The 17492-nt window shown below is 50.0% G+C and overlaps 1 protein-coding gene and 1 long non-coding RNA gene across 9 annotated transcripts in view; one reads left to right on the top strand and one right to left on the bottom strand.

Annotated features, from left to right (window-relative positions):
* The window catches only part of DLGAP1 (DLG associated protein 1), a 316404-nt gene that overhangs the window by 65250 nt on the left and 233662 nt on the right, over positions 1–17492 (bottom strand). For 5 of the 8 annotated variants that reach the window (XM_040970572.1, XM_040970573.1, XM_040970577.1 and 2 more), the window contains one exon: positions 600–970. In XM_040970572.1, the coding sequence (XP_040826506.1) occupies positions 600–970 (371 nt within the window). The remainder of the gene's footprint in view (positions 1–599; positions 971–17492) is intronic. The other 3 variants (XM_040970575.1, XM_040970580.1, XM_040970579.1) reach the window with 1 other exon arrangement.
* Positions 8123–16979, top strand: LOC121149907. The gene is made up of 3 exons (XR_005882876.1): positions 8123–8634; positions 15780–15934; positions 16600–16979. It is a non-coding gene; the product is annotated as an uncharacterized LOC121149907 (long non-coding RNA).

Below are 17492 nucleotides of genomic sequence, written 5' to 3'. Positions count from 1 at the left end.
AGGCAGAATCAATTTTATCTGAGACAGACAGGAAACAGTGACCCGAATCGAGAAGCCTGCTGAGCTGTCTACTGCACTTATGAAATGCATGATTAAGTAGCCAGCAATCGGGCTGTGGCCCCTGCACATTCCTCCCTGGTGATGCTGGGAGCTGAGTTATTGCTTTCCACACCACCACTCACTCTGGTCTTGCTCTCCCACACCCAGGAGAAATGACTCCCATTTTTTTCCCACCGGGTAACTCAGTGGGGTTGAACAGACTGTAACACAACCGACAACTGAGGTGACTTCGGTGTGCCTCCTTCATTGTTGAGGATTCAAATGCACTTTACATTTGAATGTACTCACATTCTTTGAATTATCTTAGAGTTTGAGTCATACATTGAACTTTGATAACAACAATAATAAAAAGCTGCTAGTTACACCGTCTATAGACATAAATTCATCCATGGTTTTGGACCACATCCAACTGCAGGAAGCCCACAGCCAGTTAATGTACAAATGCAGTCATACTGTGGCTCTATCCTCCTACGGGCCAACACAGAGACTCTTCCTCACTTGTGGGTTCCCGTTTCAAACCCAGGAAGGGAGGTAGTTACCTGGATCCCAATGGAGAGGCATCGGTTCTTCTTAAAGTCTTTCTTCCTGTCCTCGGTGGTGACCGTGGCGATGGTGGTGGTGGTGGTGACGGTGGCAGTGTTATTGCCCATGTGCTGGCTGGCAGGGCCATGGATCTGGGCATTGGCGGCTTCGATGGCGGCAGTCAGAGCCTTCATACTGTCCAGGCTCTCCGTGGAGTTGCTGAGTCCAGACTGGCTGATGATGTCCCCACGCTGGCCCTGGCCGTCCATGTAGGCATCTTGCGCAGATTCTGTGCTACTCTGGGCTGTGATAGAAATGAAAGGTTTCGTGGTAGTTCTGGGTGGGACTGGAGGTGGAGTCTTCTTATATGTTGTAATGCAAGATGACACTGGAAGACAGTGAAAACAAAGACACTGTGATTTCTGGGTGGGCTTCCAGATCTGATATTGTAACTGACAGCCTTTGGAACCAGGGGCACACACAACAGCATTACAACACTGGATGTGGAGACAAGTCCGGTGACAGACACGGAAGACCCCTGCTTAGCTGGGACACCTGGACCTCCCATGAGGTGATATCCCACAAAGGTAAGGGGCGACATCCACCTCTGAGATGGAAATTCCCAGGAGACGTAATCAACCATCTGCAGGAATCTGCCCGGGCAACAACATGGTATAAACACGTGGATAAAGTGTGGTGCGTCTCTACCTTCTCAGGAAAGTGTTAACACGCACTTCAGGTTAGAAAGAGTGTCACATTAGGGAAAATCCTTGTGGCTGAGAACATTGGGGAAAAAAAGCAGAGAGAGTAAAGGGACTACGTGTGCTGACCCTAATGACAAGGCTTGGGGTCCCAGGAGCGAGCGCAGCAAGTTCCTGCAATGCACTTCAGTGAGAGCCATCACCCCACCCTCTTTCCTTCTCTCATTCCACTTGGCTGTGTTTCTGTCTTCTCCACTCTGTCGCTTGACCCTCCCACCCTCTTTCATTTCTCTGACAGGTGCTCATTGTCCATTTTTGTTGTGAACCTGGGTCTGTTTGTGAAGCAGGGCTGCTTGCTGCAAAGGGAGTGCACCACATTTCCCTGTTGTACAGAAAGCCTGGCATTAGAACTCAGTCTCGGTGTGTGTGTTTGGCCTGTATGAGCCTGTTTCCTGATGTGCTTCCCTTTAAGGGGTCTGGATGGAGGACACGCGGGTCCATGCGTGGTGTGGACTCGCCGAGCTTTCCCTGAGAGTCCATCCAGCACGGCCCCTAACCCTTCTCCCGGCCGACTGAGTGCAACCCTGAGGATCTTAGAGTAAGCTTTCCACATGAGTTTTCTGCTTGCCATTTGTGGAGTGTGATTTAACAAAATAAAGGTCATAAAAGATCTATTTAGGTTTCTGAGTGGGAACTCCCATCGGTGAAGAGTCAGTTCTGGGGGCTTGTTTGGTCCCCTTAAAAACTTTTTCAAGGAGAGATGTTTGGCTTGGTGATGGAGAAACCAGTTTAAGATGCCTTTGTCTGCCGGTAGAGTGTCTGGGTTCGGCGCCTGGCTCAGCTCCAGATCCCAGCTTCCTGCGAATGCAGAGCCTTGGGAGGTCAGCAAGCTGTGGGTCAAGTAGTTGGGTTCCTGCCACCTGGTCAAGCCCTTGTCATTGTGGGTGATTAGGGGATAGAGCAGAGGGTGGGAGCACCCTGCCTGTCTCTCTTTATGTCTCAGATAAATTAATTAAAAAATTGCAAACTGTTATGTTTCATCACTTTCTCCTCATCACCTCAGGCCTTTTCCATTCATAAATGGCATTACCATGATTGTACTTAGACCTGGTCCCACAGTCTCCACTTGTCACCTGTAGTCCCAACTACATGGGGGCCATTGCTGTGAACTGCTTGCTTTCCTCGGGCCACTCACAGATCCAGGGTCAGGAGCAGAACCCTTCTGCTGGCCCTCCTGGGAAGCCCCTGGCTCAGCTGCTGGGACATGGCCTCCTCGTGCAAGGCACGGAACCCACCAGGGCGCTGCCTGTGGGCCGTCAGGATTAGGGAGAGTGCTCCGTCTCAGTGACCCTACCGAGAGCCTGTGGTGAGTGGGAGAGGGAAGGAGCACAACTAAGATTGGATCTGTATCCTGTTCTGTTGGCCCTAAGACAAGCCTTCCCAGTGTGAACTCAAAATTTTGTTCGCAAGGCGTTCTCAAGCCATGCAGCTCATCACCCTGGAAAGAAGCTAAGTCCTACACATCGGAGCATCCACTCTCTGGTCCTTTGGATTGTTTCAGGCACGGTTTGTCATCAGCTCTCCCAGGCTTCCTCTTTGAGCATGGGTAATCAAGATTGAACAATGCGGGCTTGGCACGGTAGCTTAGCAGTTAAAGTCCTTGCCTTGCACGTGCCAGGATCCCATATGGGTGCCGGTTCATGTCCCGATAGCTTCACTTCCCATCCAGCTCCCTGCTTGTGGCTCGGGAAAGCAGTAGAGGATGGCCCAAAGTCCTGGGATCTGTACCTGCATGGGAGACCCAGAAAAAGCTCCTGGCTCCTGGCTTTGGGTTAGCTCAGCTCTGGCCATTGCGGCCACTTAGGGAAGTGAATCAGTGGATGGAAGATTTTTCTGTCTCTCCTTCTCTGTAAATCTGACTTTCCAAATAAAAATAAATAAATCTTTAAAAAATGAACAATCCAGCTAAACATGATACCATTTCATCTTCTGTGATATATAGTAAATAGCCTGCCATGGTATAATCATGGGGTGGGGGATGTTAGATCCCATCCAGGGTGATGGTTGCACTTAGGGCTGTGTGTCCCCACACGCCCCAGGTCAAATGCAGTTTTACCAGGGTCAGGTTGGGCAAGGAGAATGTTAGGAGCTTGGCTTCTGCAGTGGACAGGCCCAGCTCTGACACCCAACGGAGCTAAGGGTTTGAAACGGTCCCACTTTGAATAAAGCAGCTTAAAAGCAGACAGGAACCAGCTGCATGGTCTTAGATGGGTGGTGCTAGGCAATGTGGGGGACGGTTATAACATGAGGGGAGTTTTTTTTATTTAAAAATGTTATTTGTTTGGGGGGGGCAGGCGCTGTGACGTTTCAGGTTGTAGCATTGGCATCGCATCTGGGCTCCAGCTCAAATCTCAGCCACTCCACTTTCAATCCTCTCCCTGCGCACGTTTCTAGGAAATCAGGCGAGGATAGTCTGAGTGCTCGAGCACCTGCACCCATGTGGGAGACCCAGAAGAAGCTCCTGGCTCCTGGCCTGGGACCCAGCGAGCTCTAGCCATGGTGGTCTTTAGGGGAGTGAAGCAACAGATGGAAGATCTTTCTCTCTCTTTGTAACTCTGCCCTTCAAATGAATAAACACATTTTCAAAAGCGAGAAAGTACTTATTTTCATTTTACTTGAAAAACACAGAAAAAGAGCTCCTATCTGCTGGTTTACTCTCCAAATGCTTGTGATAGCTGCAACTGGGCCTGGGAGAGGCCAGGGACCCGGAATTCCAGCCTGGTCTCCCATGTGGATGGCTGGGACCCAAGCTCTCCAGCCATCATCTGTTGCTACAATCCGGTTCCGAGCAGAACCGGAGCCCAGGTACCCGGATGGGGGATGGTAGGCATCCCAAGCAGCGGCTTAGCTACAGAGCCTGCCACCTGCTCCAATGTGTCACCACATTTCATGGCCACGTGAGGTCTGGCACGGTCCTACCTCAGTCAAAAGCTTCCTGCGTTCCTCCTGCAGGAATTTAAACAGAATTCAAATCTGGAAGCTTCCCTCTGAAGGAGAGCAAGCGGGATTCACAGCACAAGTTCCTCACACTCCCTCCTTCTTGCCCGATTATCTGACACCGTAGGCTGTTCCAGAAATACCATCCAAAGCCCTGACTTCCCTCCACGTCCCTCGTTCCCAGCTCTGCAGGCCAAACCCCCAGGCCCTCCCCCCCCCCCCCAAAGAAGCCTTGAAACACCATCTTCACTATTCAACACCACGAAGAAAGTCCGAATACCCGCAAGTGTGCGAAATGCCAGATCCAGAAACAGTGAAAGACTTACGCTTAGTTAGTCACCCTCAAAAGCAGAATTTCAAAACCCAAGTTGGCGGGGGGAGTATTTGGTCTAGCGGCTAGTGTCTTCCTTAGAGCTTAGGCTTCACTCTCGACTCAGCTTCCTGCTAATGTCCCCCGGGAGGCAGCGGTGATGGCTGAGTCACTGCGTTCTAACACGCACGTGGGAATCCTGGGTAGAGTCCCCAACTCCCAGCTTTCACTGGTGTTTTGGTAATGAACCAACGAGTGGGAACAGTTCTCTGTCTTTGAAAAAGTTTATTTACTTATGTATTTGAAACATAGTGTGACAGAGTAAAATCTGGAAGGAAGAAGGGAGAGGGGAGAGAGAGATCTTCCATCTGCTGATTCACTCCCCAAATAAACGCAACAGCCATGGCTGGACCAGGCTGAAATCAGGATCTTGGAATTCCATCCAGGTCTCCTTTGCTCATGACAGGGACCCAAGCCTTTGAGTCCTCACCTGTTGTCTGGGAGCTCTTTGTCTATTTGCCTCCGTGCTTCTCAAAATACAAAAATAAAAGACTCACTAAAAGATTTTGGGAGCCGGATGGCCTTGACGGCTTGGAGCCGGATGGCCTTGACGACTTGAAGTTGGAAATGGCTCTGACCCATTTGCCAGCGTTGACTGTGCATATCTCTTTCTCCCTGAGTTTGGCTCCAAGTTGCTCTTGTCATGGATAGCTGTAACTGAGCAAGTTTCCGTCTGGAGGGCTAGTTGTACACATTTCCAGCACTGCACTGTGCATAGAATGAGGCTGTGTAAAGCATTATCCCCACTTGGATGTCGGTTCACACGCTACCATGTTGGTTACCGTGCAAGATGGGAAATGCTATACAAACCGAGAGGAAGCTTCTATTTAGTGTACAGTGTTTGCTGAATCTAACAAAAACAAAACACGGGGCTCGTTTTTATATGCTTTGCTTCTTAGATGTCCTTTTAGCTAGTATTTTTTTTATTGCATTTTACCAAAACTCTGATCTATAACAGGTTGAAGCTCAAACAGAATGGATGTTCATCAGTAGACGGTGTGAAACGCTCTGATGTTGGATTCTGCAAATCCAAAGAACATATTATAGAGACAGGCAAGGTGTGCTCCTCTGCTTCCAATCCAGCTCCTTGCTAACGTGCATGGAAAAGCAACAGAAGATGACCCATGAGCTTGGGCTCCCGCCACCATGTGGGGAGACCTCGAGCAAGCTCCTGGCTTCAGCCAAATCCAGCCAAAACCATTGTAGCCATTGAGAAGTGAACCAATGGCTGAAGGATCTCCCGGTCTCTCTAAAATAAAATCAAATCTTAAACAAAAAAAAAACAGAACATATCTGAGAGCTCATTTGAACCTGTAGTCTATTTTAGGGAGCATTTATGAAGAGAGCAAAAGAGAAAAAGTGTGAAGGGAAAGGACAAAATCTAGAAGCCACTGCAACAGCCCAGACTAGGACAGCTCGGGCTTGTGGATTTTGCATCAGGTCTGGCGCCTGTTTCTGCAGAGGTGTGTGAACTGACTGTGGTATCTGCAACAGCGGGGGTGAGGGAGCTTGCCCCAACATCTTGTTCTGGCCACTTCTCTTTAACAGAGAACTGCAGGATGCTCTGAGAAGAAGAAACTGCATCTTAAGAGCGAGGAATAAAGAGAAGGGTGTTTGAGAAGGAAAGCAGGTGCTCCGTGTTTTTTGGAGGGCTGCTCGGTGGCTGATGACAGGGCTGGTTGAGTGTAGGGTCCCAAGGGAAGCCGCCCGGGCAAGAGCTCCAAGATGCAGGATGGCCCATTCAGCCAGCGGCTGGTGTACGCAAGCAGCCCATCTTTGGCTGAGAAGTTAGAGAAAAGGTGGCACTGTGTGGCAGGAGGCTGGCTCAGGTGACTAGAGCAGGCATCACTGGAATCATGGCAGCTTCTCACGGACAGACAAGCCCAACATGGGTGTCCTCTCTCCACGGTTGCTCAGTGCCACCTTGGGACCCTGACTGCAGGAAACCCACTGTTCCCTGACTTTAGCTCTGGCTCTGAACCTCCAAATCCATGAACTGCATCTCCCCCTCCCCCCCCCAAAACCCTATCTTTCTAAGTAACATGTCTTGGATGCTTTACTGGAGTAAAAAAGGATTAAGACAAAGCGCCGAGCCAGGGGAGCAAGAGATGGCGAATTCGTTCAGGCCCTTGAAGTGCTACTAGATGTTCCTCCTCTCCAGGGAGCAAACCCTTACTCCGGATGGGACAGTGAGCCGTGACCTCTAGTGAGCAGACTGCAACATTCCCATTTGACTTGATACAAACATTCTAAGGTGCAGGGCCAGGTGATGGCAGCCCTGAGTGTTGGAATGCTCAAGCTTTCAAACCCCCGTCATTTTACTAGCTCAGACTGCTTCTATTCACCCCCCAAAAGAATCCAACAAAGCCCAGCGTTTCCCAGGAGTGACGCCTCCATGCAGAATGCTCAGTGCTCCACAGGAACTCAGGCAAGAGCCAGAGAAGGAACAACTGAACCTGAAGGGGCCCACACAGGGTGCACCAGCTGCAACTTTTCCAAGATTGCAGGAAGCAAGCACATTGAGCACAGCTGTCTCGGTGCTGTTCGGGACACTCTTATCTCCTGGCGCAGTGGCTGGGTTTGTCCCCGAGCCACTCCCGGGTCCGACTTCCTGCTAGTGCGCACCTGGCAAGCAATGGTGATGACTCAGGCTGCTAGGTCCTCGCAGCTCAAGTGGAAGGTCGGGGTGGAGCTCCCAGCTGCTGGCTGCAGCCCGGCCCAGCCCCGGCAGTTGGGGGGCGCATCAGCAGATGGGAGCTCTCTGCCTGTTGCACCGTTTCTCTCTGCCTTTCAAACGGATGGAAATAGCTCAGAAAGCAACTCTACAGAAGAAAAATGCACACGACTATGTTGTTGCAGACTGTTCACAGCAGGCCACCCAGAGTGTGGTGGTCAGCTGCCCGGCAGGGGACGCGGAGACCGCGGGGGGCGGTGGAGACATAGTGTGCCATTGGCCTCCGCTGGAGGACAGGCTCCCAAGAGGTGGCTGACTTCCACTGAAGTCATCTTCCACGGAAACCGCAAAGATGACACACTCATCCTCCCTTTACAAAGTAGAAAAAGCTGTGTGTGTGTGTGTGTGTGTGTGGGCAGGGTGGGCAGACTACTGGCTGGTCCCTAGTTACCAGTATTCCAGACACTTCCTAATGCCAGATAAATGCCCAAGCCTCGGCGTGTCTGGCTTGGAGATCTATTCAGCTGATAATCGCTGCCTCTTTTGGGGAGAGCGGCTGTTGACTGGATGAAACACGACATTGTTCTCAGAACGGGTTGTGGGGGAGAGACTGGGAAGGTTTGTTTCAGAGTCACAGGTTTTTTTTTTTTTTTTTTTTTTTTAAGAGGCACCCAAGTTGCTTTAACAAGTTCCTGCAAAACTCTGGGCTTCCTGAACTGATGCTGTTTTGCACAGTGCGAGTACTGTACAAAGCTCCAGGCAGGGCGGGATCAGAAAGTGAGAGTCATTAAAAAAAAAAACTAAAAAGCCCCAGGCACTTGATGCCTGGAAATGATGTCAGAGACGGCCACTCCTCTGTTAGAACTACAACCAAACAATGCCGAGCAGCTGCTCCGTGAATGCCAGCGCCAACTCAGTTAAAAGAGCTACCAAGCCGACGACTCTGGGCTGCGCCCCTCTCGCCCACATTCTCCCCAAGCCCTTTCGGGAACCTGGCAACAGGTAACGTGGCAACCTTTGACTTATAAAATGGCAAGTGGCATAATTTCAGGGAACATTTTTTTTTTTTTTCCAAGCCAGCTGCCTCTCCATGACCACCGCTCCCCATTCCCCCACCTCCCTGGCTGGTCCCACCCAGCCCAAAGTCTGAGAAAACAAAGTGTAGCTGTAAGCAATCCTACTCGCGAGTGTCGCCTTGTGGCCAGGATCGGAACAGCATTTACGTACTCCTGAAATCCGCGGTTCAACTTCAAGGTGAGGCGCTGCTGTGAGAAGAGGGGGGACAACTCGGCCTTTTCGTCCAAAAAAGAGTAAGTCAAGAACTATGACTTTCTGCCTTTTAAACTTAATATCGTCACGAGAATATGACCGTAGCTGCAGGTTTAAAAAAAAATATATCTCTGCATTGCGTCGGGAGGGATTTTTTTTTTGTTGTTTCTGTTTCGAACCAGCTACTAGGATATAAATATATATATATTAGGTGGCAGATTAAAAAGCAAGAACTGCTGTGACGTTTTCCTTCCCAGTTCAAGGATTGCAGTGGATGGTGGTGAGGATTCATAACCAGGGAATGGGGGTGGGAGGACGGTTGAACTTGCCAGTTCTAGCGGAATTTGTACTTCCTCCAGACTCCTCCTCCCAGGCCAGACACTGCTAGTTCTTGGAGCCTGTTTACAAGGATTTAACTCAGGGTTTCCACATTGCAGGCCTGGCTTCCCAGAGAACATGCCTGCATGCCCCACCTTAACTCTTTTATCTCTGATCTCTGTGTGGGGCAAACACCCACCCAGATGCCAAGGGCAGCATTTTTGACCTCCCTCCTTCCCTCCGCACAGGTGCTCCCTTGCCCATGGGGGCTGTGGACCAAGGATAACTGTGAGCCACTCAGGTCGTTGTCCGAGAGAGAGAGAGAGAGAGAGAGAGAGAGAGAGAGAGAGAGGTGACATCTGTTGCACGTCGCTTTGGAAATCTTCCCTGGAAACTAAGGAGGTTGAGATCAAAGTAACTGCTCCCTTTAGAAAGTTTCATTCATTAACTAAATTAGAGGACATTACACCATGATGGGGAGGGTGTCGGTTCAGAGGGCCCAGATCCAGGGCTAAGGTCTAAAACTTTTCATGTGAAGTTTTACTGTAACTTGCCGATAAGTTAAATATTCGAAACAGAAGGTTTCCAAAGAATACATCTGTTGCTACTATGAGCCAAGACTAAAGGTGAAAAATTTGAGACTCTGAGTAAGAATCACTTGACCAGCAATGAAGAAAAAATATCTTCCCACGGCCAGGGCCGCCTTGTGGAAGCCAGGCTCCGGAGAACATCGGGTTTACTCACTTACAGAGCAGGGAAGGGTGTTGCTTCCAGCAGGGAATGCGAGCAGGATTTCACGGCTCATTTTCCCAGCCTTTCCAACAGGTGCTATTGAGTCATCCGTGTACACAAGCGGCCGCTTGGTCGTTTCATCTGTTGGGCTTCAATTTCCATTTGTTTCCATGACTTGATGAAGTGATTGCTAACCCTGAGTCAGATACATCACTTCCGCTTGGATTATTTAAAAAAAAAAAAAAACTAAACACATGTAACAATGTGTGTGTTTTGCAAAATGTGTCCTGGCCAGGTCGATGGATCTTCCTGGGTTGAATGGACTGTTTACAGGAGGGGAAGATCTGGGGCCCAAGGTCAGCTACAGGATTATATAAGGTTTCCTGTTTGGGCAGCTGGTCCACCAGCCCCTCAAGTGAGACCAGGATAGGTCTCGTTGGAATTCAGGCTGGTTGGGGAGGGAAGCAAACTTTTCTCTTTGGTTTTTCTGTGACCAGTTTTCATGTTGTGTCTGCTATCCCTTCTCAGCAACCAGATCCCATATTCCCTGCCAGTGGCTTTTCCCCCTGACCGGACGACAGGAATGTGTTCACTAGGAAGCAGTCAGCGCAGGGCACGCGCTGCAGCCTGTCTCGGTCACGGATGTCGCTTGGAACACGTGTGGGACATAGATGTACCTGAAGCACCTGGGGGAATGAACAGGGGAGAGTGAGTACTTCCTGAAGGAAAAGAAAAAGGGGCTACTTGATCAGGAAAGGGGGGTTCCTCAGGGTAAATAAATGCCCCAGCGAGGCCACCTCCGTGGCACCTGCCACCCTACGCTGCCTCCTCGGAGCCCGGCGGCTCCGTATTGGTGAGCTGTGCATTTGCACCTTCAGTCCACCCTGGAGACTTTTCCCAGTGCCCACACGGTGCATTGCGACAGCCACTCACACTGCGTTCACCCTGTAGATCTCTCAAGGCACCTAGAGAGGACTGAGAAGGCGCGTGAGGGTGTGCCCAGCTTCTAGGCACAGAACATGTTGTTTCATGGAAGGAAGTGAGTATCTGCAGGTTTTCATACCAGGAGTCCCAGCACCAGGTCCCCACAGGCAGGGGGGCGATTGTACCATCTTTGATCATCAACGTGCGCTTTTGTGTGGCACTGGTCAAGTGCCAGCCTAATTCAAGTATGCCAGCCCCCCAACTTTGGACGTGGAGCTGGTGTCTCAGGTCCTAACCTCCTGTTAGGATGCCATCCATTTACTGTCCTCCTGCAGAGTGTCACCCACGGGTGCCTGCTGGTGACCGTGGAGGGCCCTGGTGTGTTAGCAGCCCTTTCCTGCACAGCCGTTTCTCTCCTTGCTCCTACTGCTCCTGGGACTTGTTCGCTGCTGCTTTGTCTGCTTGCACACAAGTGGGATGATGGAGGGTCACGGGGCTTCCTTCACATCCAGGGTGTCACCGCACAAGCCACATCATCATACAATGGGATGATGGGGACCAGAAACAACGGACGAATCTGCAGTGGAATCCCGCAGTCTCCTGCCTCCCAGCTAGGTCTGGTGAAGAGACAGAGAAATGCTTGAATACGTTCCTCCCCAAGGGTAACTAATGACTGTGGATAGAAACAGGGTACAGGGTGCCAGCATAGAGAGCCGATTGGTCTTTCTTCAAGAAGGGAGAGGCGGTTGCACATCAGGACTGGGCATATCCAATGCCAAGCCAGGGCGGCTGAGGTCTAACTGACACTTGGATTACCAGTAGTCCCTGCTCCCTGGCAAACCGCCCACCCCCCGCCCCCCCGCTGTGTGTTGCAGGGAGGGTTGAGTTAGCTGAAGCTGCAGCTCCAAGACCAGGAGCTGTAGGGGAAGCTTCACCCAGAACCTGCGTGGGCTTCTGCCCCAGGCAAACTCAACCCTGAGCAGGAGGAGGAGGATAATGACCTGGGCCTGGGAGCCAGGCCTGTGGGAGGTATCTGCACTTAGGCACTTAATTATTCATCCAACTCCCCCCTCTTTCCTCCCGAAGCTCCCTCTAAAGGAATCATGGGAAATACTGTCTGAGTTAGCCTTGTGGTCCTGTTAGTAGCAGCCCACTTGGACCAGAAAGGCTCCACTGCCTTGCAGACACTCAAAGAACAGTGTTGGTACTTTCAAAGGATGCCTCATGTTCCAACTGCGTCCCTGAGGAAGAGGTGGGCAGACTCAAGGCCCCCAGCAGACCTGTCTGCCACCCACTCTCAGGACTATTTAAAGTGTTTTTCAAAGCCCACCTCCTAGTTAGGTGCCTGTTATTTGCCAAAAGTCAATCAAAAGGAACCTGGGTAGCCAGTGAGGCCAGCAGTGAAACCTCTATGAGTTTGCTCTCCAGCACCCTCCTCCCCCCTCTTCCTCCCCCAGCACTGAGGCTTTAATAATAAAGCCAAATGCTTTCATTGGAGTCTCATTAAATTCTTACTGAGGTTATGATCTCAATGCTGCAGATGGAAAGGAGGCTCCGTCGTTGGCTCGTCTAAGTTTGCCCAGGTGGAGTCAGACTGGAATCGAACTCGTTCCCACCAAAACCTTTTTTTTTTGTACCTTTAATTTTTATTTTAAAACATACTTGTCAGGGAGAGAGAGAGAGAGAAAAAGGGAGATACCATCTATCGTTTTATCCCCGAAGGTATTCAGGTCTCCCACACGGGTGTCAGCAAGACCCAATGACATGAGCCAATACTGCCGTCTCCCCTGGTCCACACTGGCAGGAAGCTGGCTCCCTTCTTACACGTGGAAGAGCTGCCTTCTCTTTCTAAATGGAAGGTTCTGTGAGCTGGCTAGGTCCCTATCTGGAGCCAGATAGAGCCAGACGTGCCTGGGAGTGAGGACTTTGCTAACACATTGCTCACTCAGCTGGCACAGGAGCACCAACTCCTTTATTACCTTTGCAAACCTGTGTGCAGACTGAGGTGAGGGTGTGTTGCCACACCGCACACAGCTCCAGGACCAGGACTTGCCTCATGGTCTCCAGGATTGCTAAAGAAGGAGCGAGGATCGAAGGAAGAGCTTGGAGTGGCCAGAGGGCCCCTCAGGGTCCTCCCGCAGAGGAACCCCTGCTCCTCATGCTCCATGCAGTGGACCACTCAGTGCTGTGGGTTGTGCAAGGCTTTATGTCTTTATTTAAGATTTATTTATTTTTATTGGATGGGGAGATTTACAGAGAGGAAGAGAGACAGAGAGAAAGATCTTCCATCTGCTGGTTCACTCCCCGAACAACTGCAATGACCAGAGCTGAGCTGCTCTGAAGCCAGGAGTCAGCTTTCTCTGCGTCTCCCATGTGTTTGTAGGGTCTCAAGGCCTTGGGCCATGCTCTGCTTTGTTCTCAGACCACAAGCAGGGAGCTGGATGAGAAGTGGAGCCTAATGCTTGGAGGTAGAGGATTAGCCAATTGAGCCATTGCTCTGGGCCTGGCTGTATGTCTTTAAAGAAAAGACAGAGCCAAAATGAGGCTTTATTATTCAAAAAGTAGACACTGAAAGTAAGTTAATTTTGGTGCAAAAAAAAAAATTTTAAAGAGCATCCATACCTTTTTCAAAATATCCATTTTTTTGAACTTAAAAAAAATGTATTTACTTGTTTGCTTCAAAGGTAGAGCAACAGAGATCTCTTCCATCAACTGGTTCACTCTCCAAATGCTTGCGCCAGCCAGGGCAGGGCTGTGCTGAAGCCCGCAGGAAGCTGGATCCTAAGTGGGGTAGGAATCACCATAGCCGGGACTGGATGTGCCACTCCAATGTGCGATGTGAGTGGTCCCAACAGGTCATAAACCACTGTGCATCCACACTCCCCATCCTTCCTGACTTCCTCGGTTGGGTGTCTGGATGTTCGTAGGTTTCTCTGTCGGAGGACGTCAACTGGATATCATTTGCAAGAGAATAACCGAGTGGATATCATTTGACAAAACGAAGAGAGACTCCCTCTTGCTATTGAGATATAAATGCATCAAACTCTCCTCTCTTGTGCCTACAGGACCCTCAGTCCTTACAAGTCTGATGTTGTTAATAAACTTAGTCCACGGGTATTACCGGCTCCGTGCACCGAGTCCGTCGCTGCCAGACAGTGAACACTCCTCACGCTGGTCGGGTTTCACACATCACCCTCAGAAAACACACTCTGGTGCTTTTTATTGTCTCGGGAATAGGGCTTTTAGCCATTCTCTCCCAAAGTGTGCAATACTGTGTGTCTGGGGTCAGATGTACCCTGGTGGAAAATAACGTTTGCAAAGGGGGCGTGCCTGATTCTGCTGAACTCTGCCCCGCCCTTTCTTTACCAACCCCTACCCTCAGGCTACAGTCTGACCTGGCCCACGGTGATTTGCACTGACCAGGAGGGCAGCGGGTGCTAGGGCCTGGCCGGGCTCTGGCTGATTTGATGTAGCCCAGGTCACTGGCCTGAGCGTTGATCTGTGTCAGGCACTGTTTATGGGTGCAAGCTCTAAGTCCGTGTGCAACTTGAAAATCATTTCAAAAGAGCATGCTTCCTCACAATTCCAACGCCTGGGGTACCTGACATCCACCCGACACGGCTTGAATAAAGCATCAATAGACAGAGGATTAACTTACAAAGTTCCCAGAAAATGGGATCAAAAAGGTAGAATCTCCAAAACTTCATGCAAAAAAAAAAAAAAAAAGAAGGCTAATTGTGGCAAAAACTGCATGAGACTAAGGATTTTTTTTTGCACCAAAATAAACTTGGGTTTGAATTCCATGATCTGTGAACTTTCTGAAGTAGGCGTGTGTGTCCCAGGCAAAGGGCGAACCTGCACGTATCAGGGCTTAGATCTTAAACAAACCCTGCACTGTCTGCTGCTATGGAGTTCCTTTCAGTGGCTTTACACACAAAGGAAAGGCTATCTAAGTTTTAAAGCCAGGGTCACCTTGAAAACTTCTCCACAAGCCCTGAAATGCTGCTGCACCAAGAGATTTTGGGATCTCCTGAGTGGGGCTGGCGTGGAAGCCTCACATTCCAGCTGTGCGCAGTGGGCTCCTGGGGGCAGCTGACCCACGCAGGATTTTCTCTGCTTTGTTTAACGGCCGCTTTGGTTGCTAGTGGAACCCAACCGGACAGGCTCCTTAGGAGCAGGAATGCGGAAAACGTTGAGAAAAGTCGAGCGAGTCTTTGGATCGAAGTTAACTATCCATAAAGGGTTGGAAAAATGGATCGCAGGAAAGGGTAGCGTTTGAATGGCCACAGCTCCAAGGTGCAACCCTTTGCAGCTGTAGATAACCTTGTCAGGTCGCCCGATAAAGCCACGTCTTGTCACCCGCAGGCACCTGGCTGAGAGGTAATAAAAACGGTTGCCTTATCTTCTAAGGGTGGGGCTAGGCAGACCACAGCCTGCAGTAATTATAGTAAACTGAAATTGCCTGTCCTTCACCAGGAAGAAAAAAAAAAAACAGGAGCGGGGGAGGAGGAGGAGGGATTGAGGAAGAAAGGAAATTGTTTGTCTTTCTCCTTGGGTTTGAAAAAGAAAGCCAACAAAACAGCAAGAAGTTTTCCTGGGAGTGAGAAAAACAGCCTGGCCAGACTGCCCTCACCCGGGGTTAACAGCATTGTTGACAGAACTGTCCCACGTGACGGCCAGGAAAAGAGGCTCACACAGCTGAAAATTCAAGCAATCTTCTTAGGAGCCCTCCTTTCTAAATGTAAATGACTGAGTCATTGCTTTGCTAAGGCGGGAAGCGAGTTACCCTCACACTGAGTGACTCATTCTTTGCTGTTAGCGCCTGCTGTCGGATAAAGCGTTTTAGCCCAAGCAGCAACAAATCTGCTTTAAAGACGGGCACAGCCAGAGAATTCCTCTCTTGCCGGCGTGAATGCCATCCACACAAAAGAGCTCCTGTTGACATCTCATTTACAATCTCCCCCAGGACACAGGCAAGACCGTTTCAATAAACCCAGCTCTGAAGCACTGATTGTTCCAAGTCTTCAGCTAGCCACAGGCTACCACCACTCCCTATGGTTTTGCAAAATAAAAGGTTTTTAGGTGTGTGTGTGGGGTGGAGGGGGGACCTGTGAAAACTGTGAGTAGAGGCTGGGGAAGGGAAAAACAAAAGTTCTGGGTGTGCGTGCAGGGAGAATAAAGTTCATGGCATTTCTCTTTTTTCTGAGGAGAGCACCAGAAATATCTGTACTGCCGATTGGTGGTATCTCGACCCCGTGCCAACACGGCGGCACTCCTGCAGCAGCTCTGCTGAACCAACGGCCACGGCTGAACCTGACCTCTTCCCAGCCTCCCAGCAGCCCCGACGGCAGCTGCAATGACCCACAGGTGGGTATTTACAGCGGCTGCTTGTTTCCCTGGGCACCGGTAACTCAGCCGCTCTCCAGTCCCGGTGGAGCTTTTGGGATGGACGTGGCAGCCACTCTTTACCTCTGGGCTCTCTCGTAGCCTCTTTATCCTGTTGTTGCCTCTTTTTAAATAAAGGTTGACGTTGCCTGGAGTTGTGTGATTGCTTTCCAGGGATGCAGTGGTAAGTTTCTAACTCCAGGTTTCCTAAGTGCATGTTGTTTTAACACCCCCGCACCCAATGGATTAACCTTCCTGGGCTCGGCACCTCAGTCCCTTCTTCATCCCTTGATCCCGCTGGCACTGTCCGTGTCACCTTTAACTTCTTTCCGGCCTTGTTTCCTCTCTTACGTCCCTCCTGGGATCCTGCCACGACCTCCTCTCCTGAATCTCAGAGCAGCTTTCTCCAGTTCTGGGTTTTGATGCAGCCATGGGTCATGAAATCAGCGGAGGTGAGTCATACAGTGTCGCCCTCTAGACGGCGGAAGCAGTTAAAGGGAATACCCGCGGACCTGCCTCGCGGAGACTTGCTGCGTCTCCTGTGTGTGCAAGGTGCACGGCCATTCTGAAGTGTATGTTGTCTGTGCGTTGAGAAAAGACTTGCGAATCGCTCACATGAAGTCCGTCTTGTCCTTGTTCTCCTACAGCCAAGACCGGAAGAACAGCCGACAGCTCCTGTCACTCCTGTGTGCAAATCTGCCCTGGGGTAAAGGATTGAGGGTTTTGAAGATTCCAGAATAACTCTTCATTGTCCTGATCGCTGTAACCTCTCGTGATTCCATCCACCAAGTTCCCTGGCTCCGTACAGGAAATTCACCCTTGTGGGAAAATTCGTTGCTCCTCTTGCTTCTTGACGTTATCAATTTAGGTGTCACTTGTTCCAGGAAGACATCTGGAATGCCCTCCAAATGTCAGGTTTTCACACTGATACTTTCCTGACAGCGCATTTTAGACATCATAATGTCTTCCCAGTTGTCTGCCAGAGCTTGGCTGCAGGTAGTCCTTCAGGAAATGCAGGCTTAGGCTGTGCTTGAACAGTGCAGACTTCTTGTGTAGTTATTAGAAAGCAACCTAGCTTTTTAAAAAAATTATTATTAATCTTTTATGCTTATCTATATCCAGTTCTTTGGCCTTCCAAATGCAATCTAATGCATTTTCAGATTTCCTCGGCTCCTCTTGAAAGTGACAGAACTCGGACAAGCTGTTTGTCCTTTGTGGATTCCTTCACCCTATTGAAGTCTCAGCTCCTTTACAGGGGAATGCAAGGGTAGAATTCAGTAATGCCTGAGAAGGCTTTGGCCTTCTGGTTTGAACTCTCTTCTCCTGAGGACAAGAGAGATCAAGGGACTTTCCCAAGGTAAAAAGCTTTTTTGGGGGATGGCGGTGCAGGGGAGGGACTTGCCTTCCTATAGAGCTTTTCTGAAAAGAAAGCGACCGACAGAAACAAAAATGTTTAAGTGCCACTAACAAGTCTGTATGAGGAAAATTTATAAAAGTAGTGAAAGGAACTTAAAACACAAGCTCCATAGCGAAATGACAG

Source organism: Ochotona curzoniae, unplaced genomic scaffold (assembly GCF_017591425.1).
Source record: "Ochotona curzoniae isolate NIBS_2020 unplaced genomic scaffold, NIBS_Ocur_1.0 scaffold_4812, whole genome shotgun sequence".
In the NCBI taxonomy this organism is placed as follows: domain Eukaryota; kingdom Metazoa; phylum Chordata; class Mammalia; order Lagomorpha; family Ochotonidae; genus Ochotona; species Ochotona curzoniae.
Note: the sequence above shows the minus strand (reverse complement) of the source record. Positions and strands in the feature narration are given on the sequence as shown.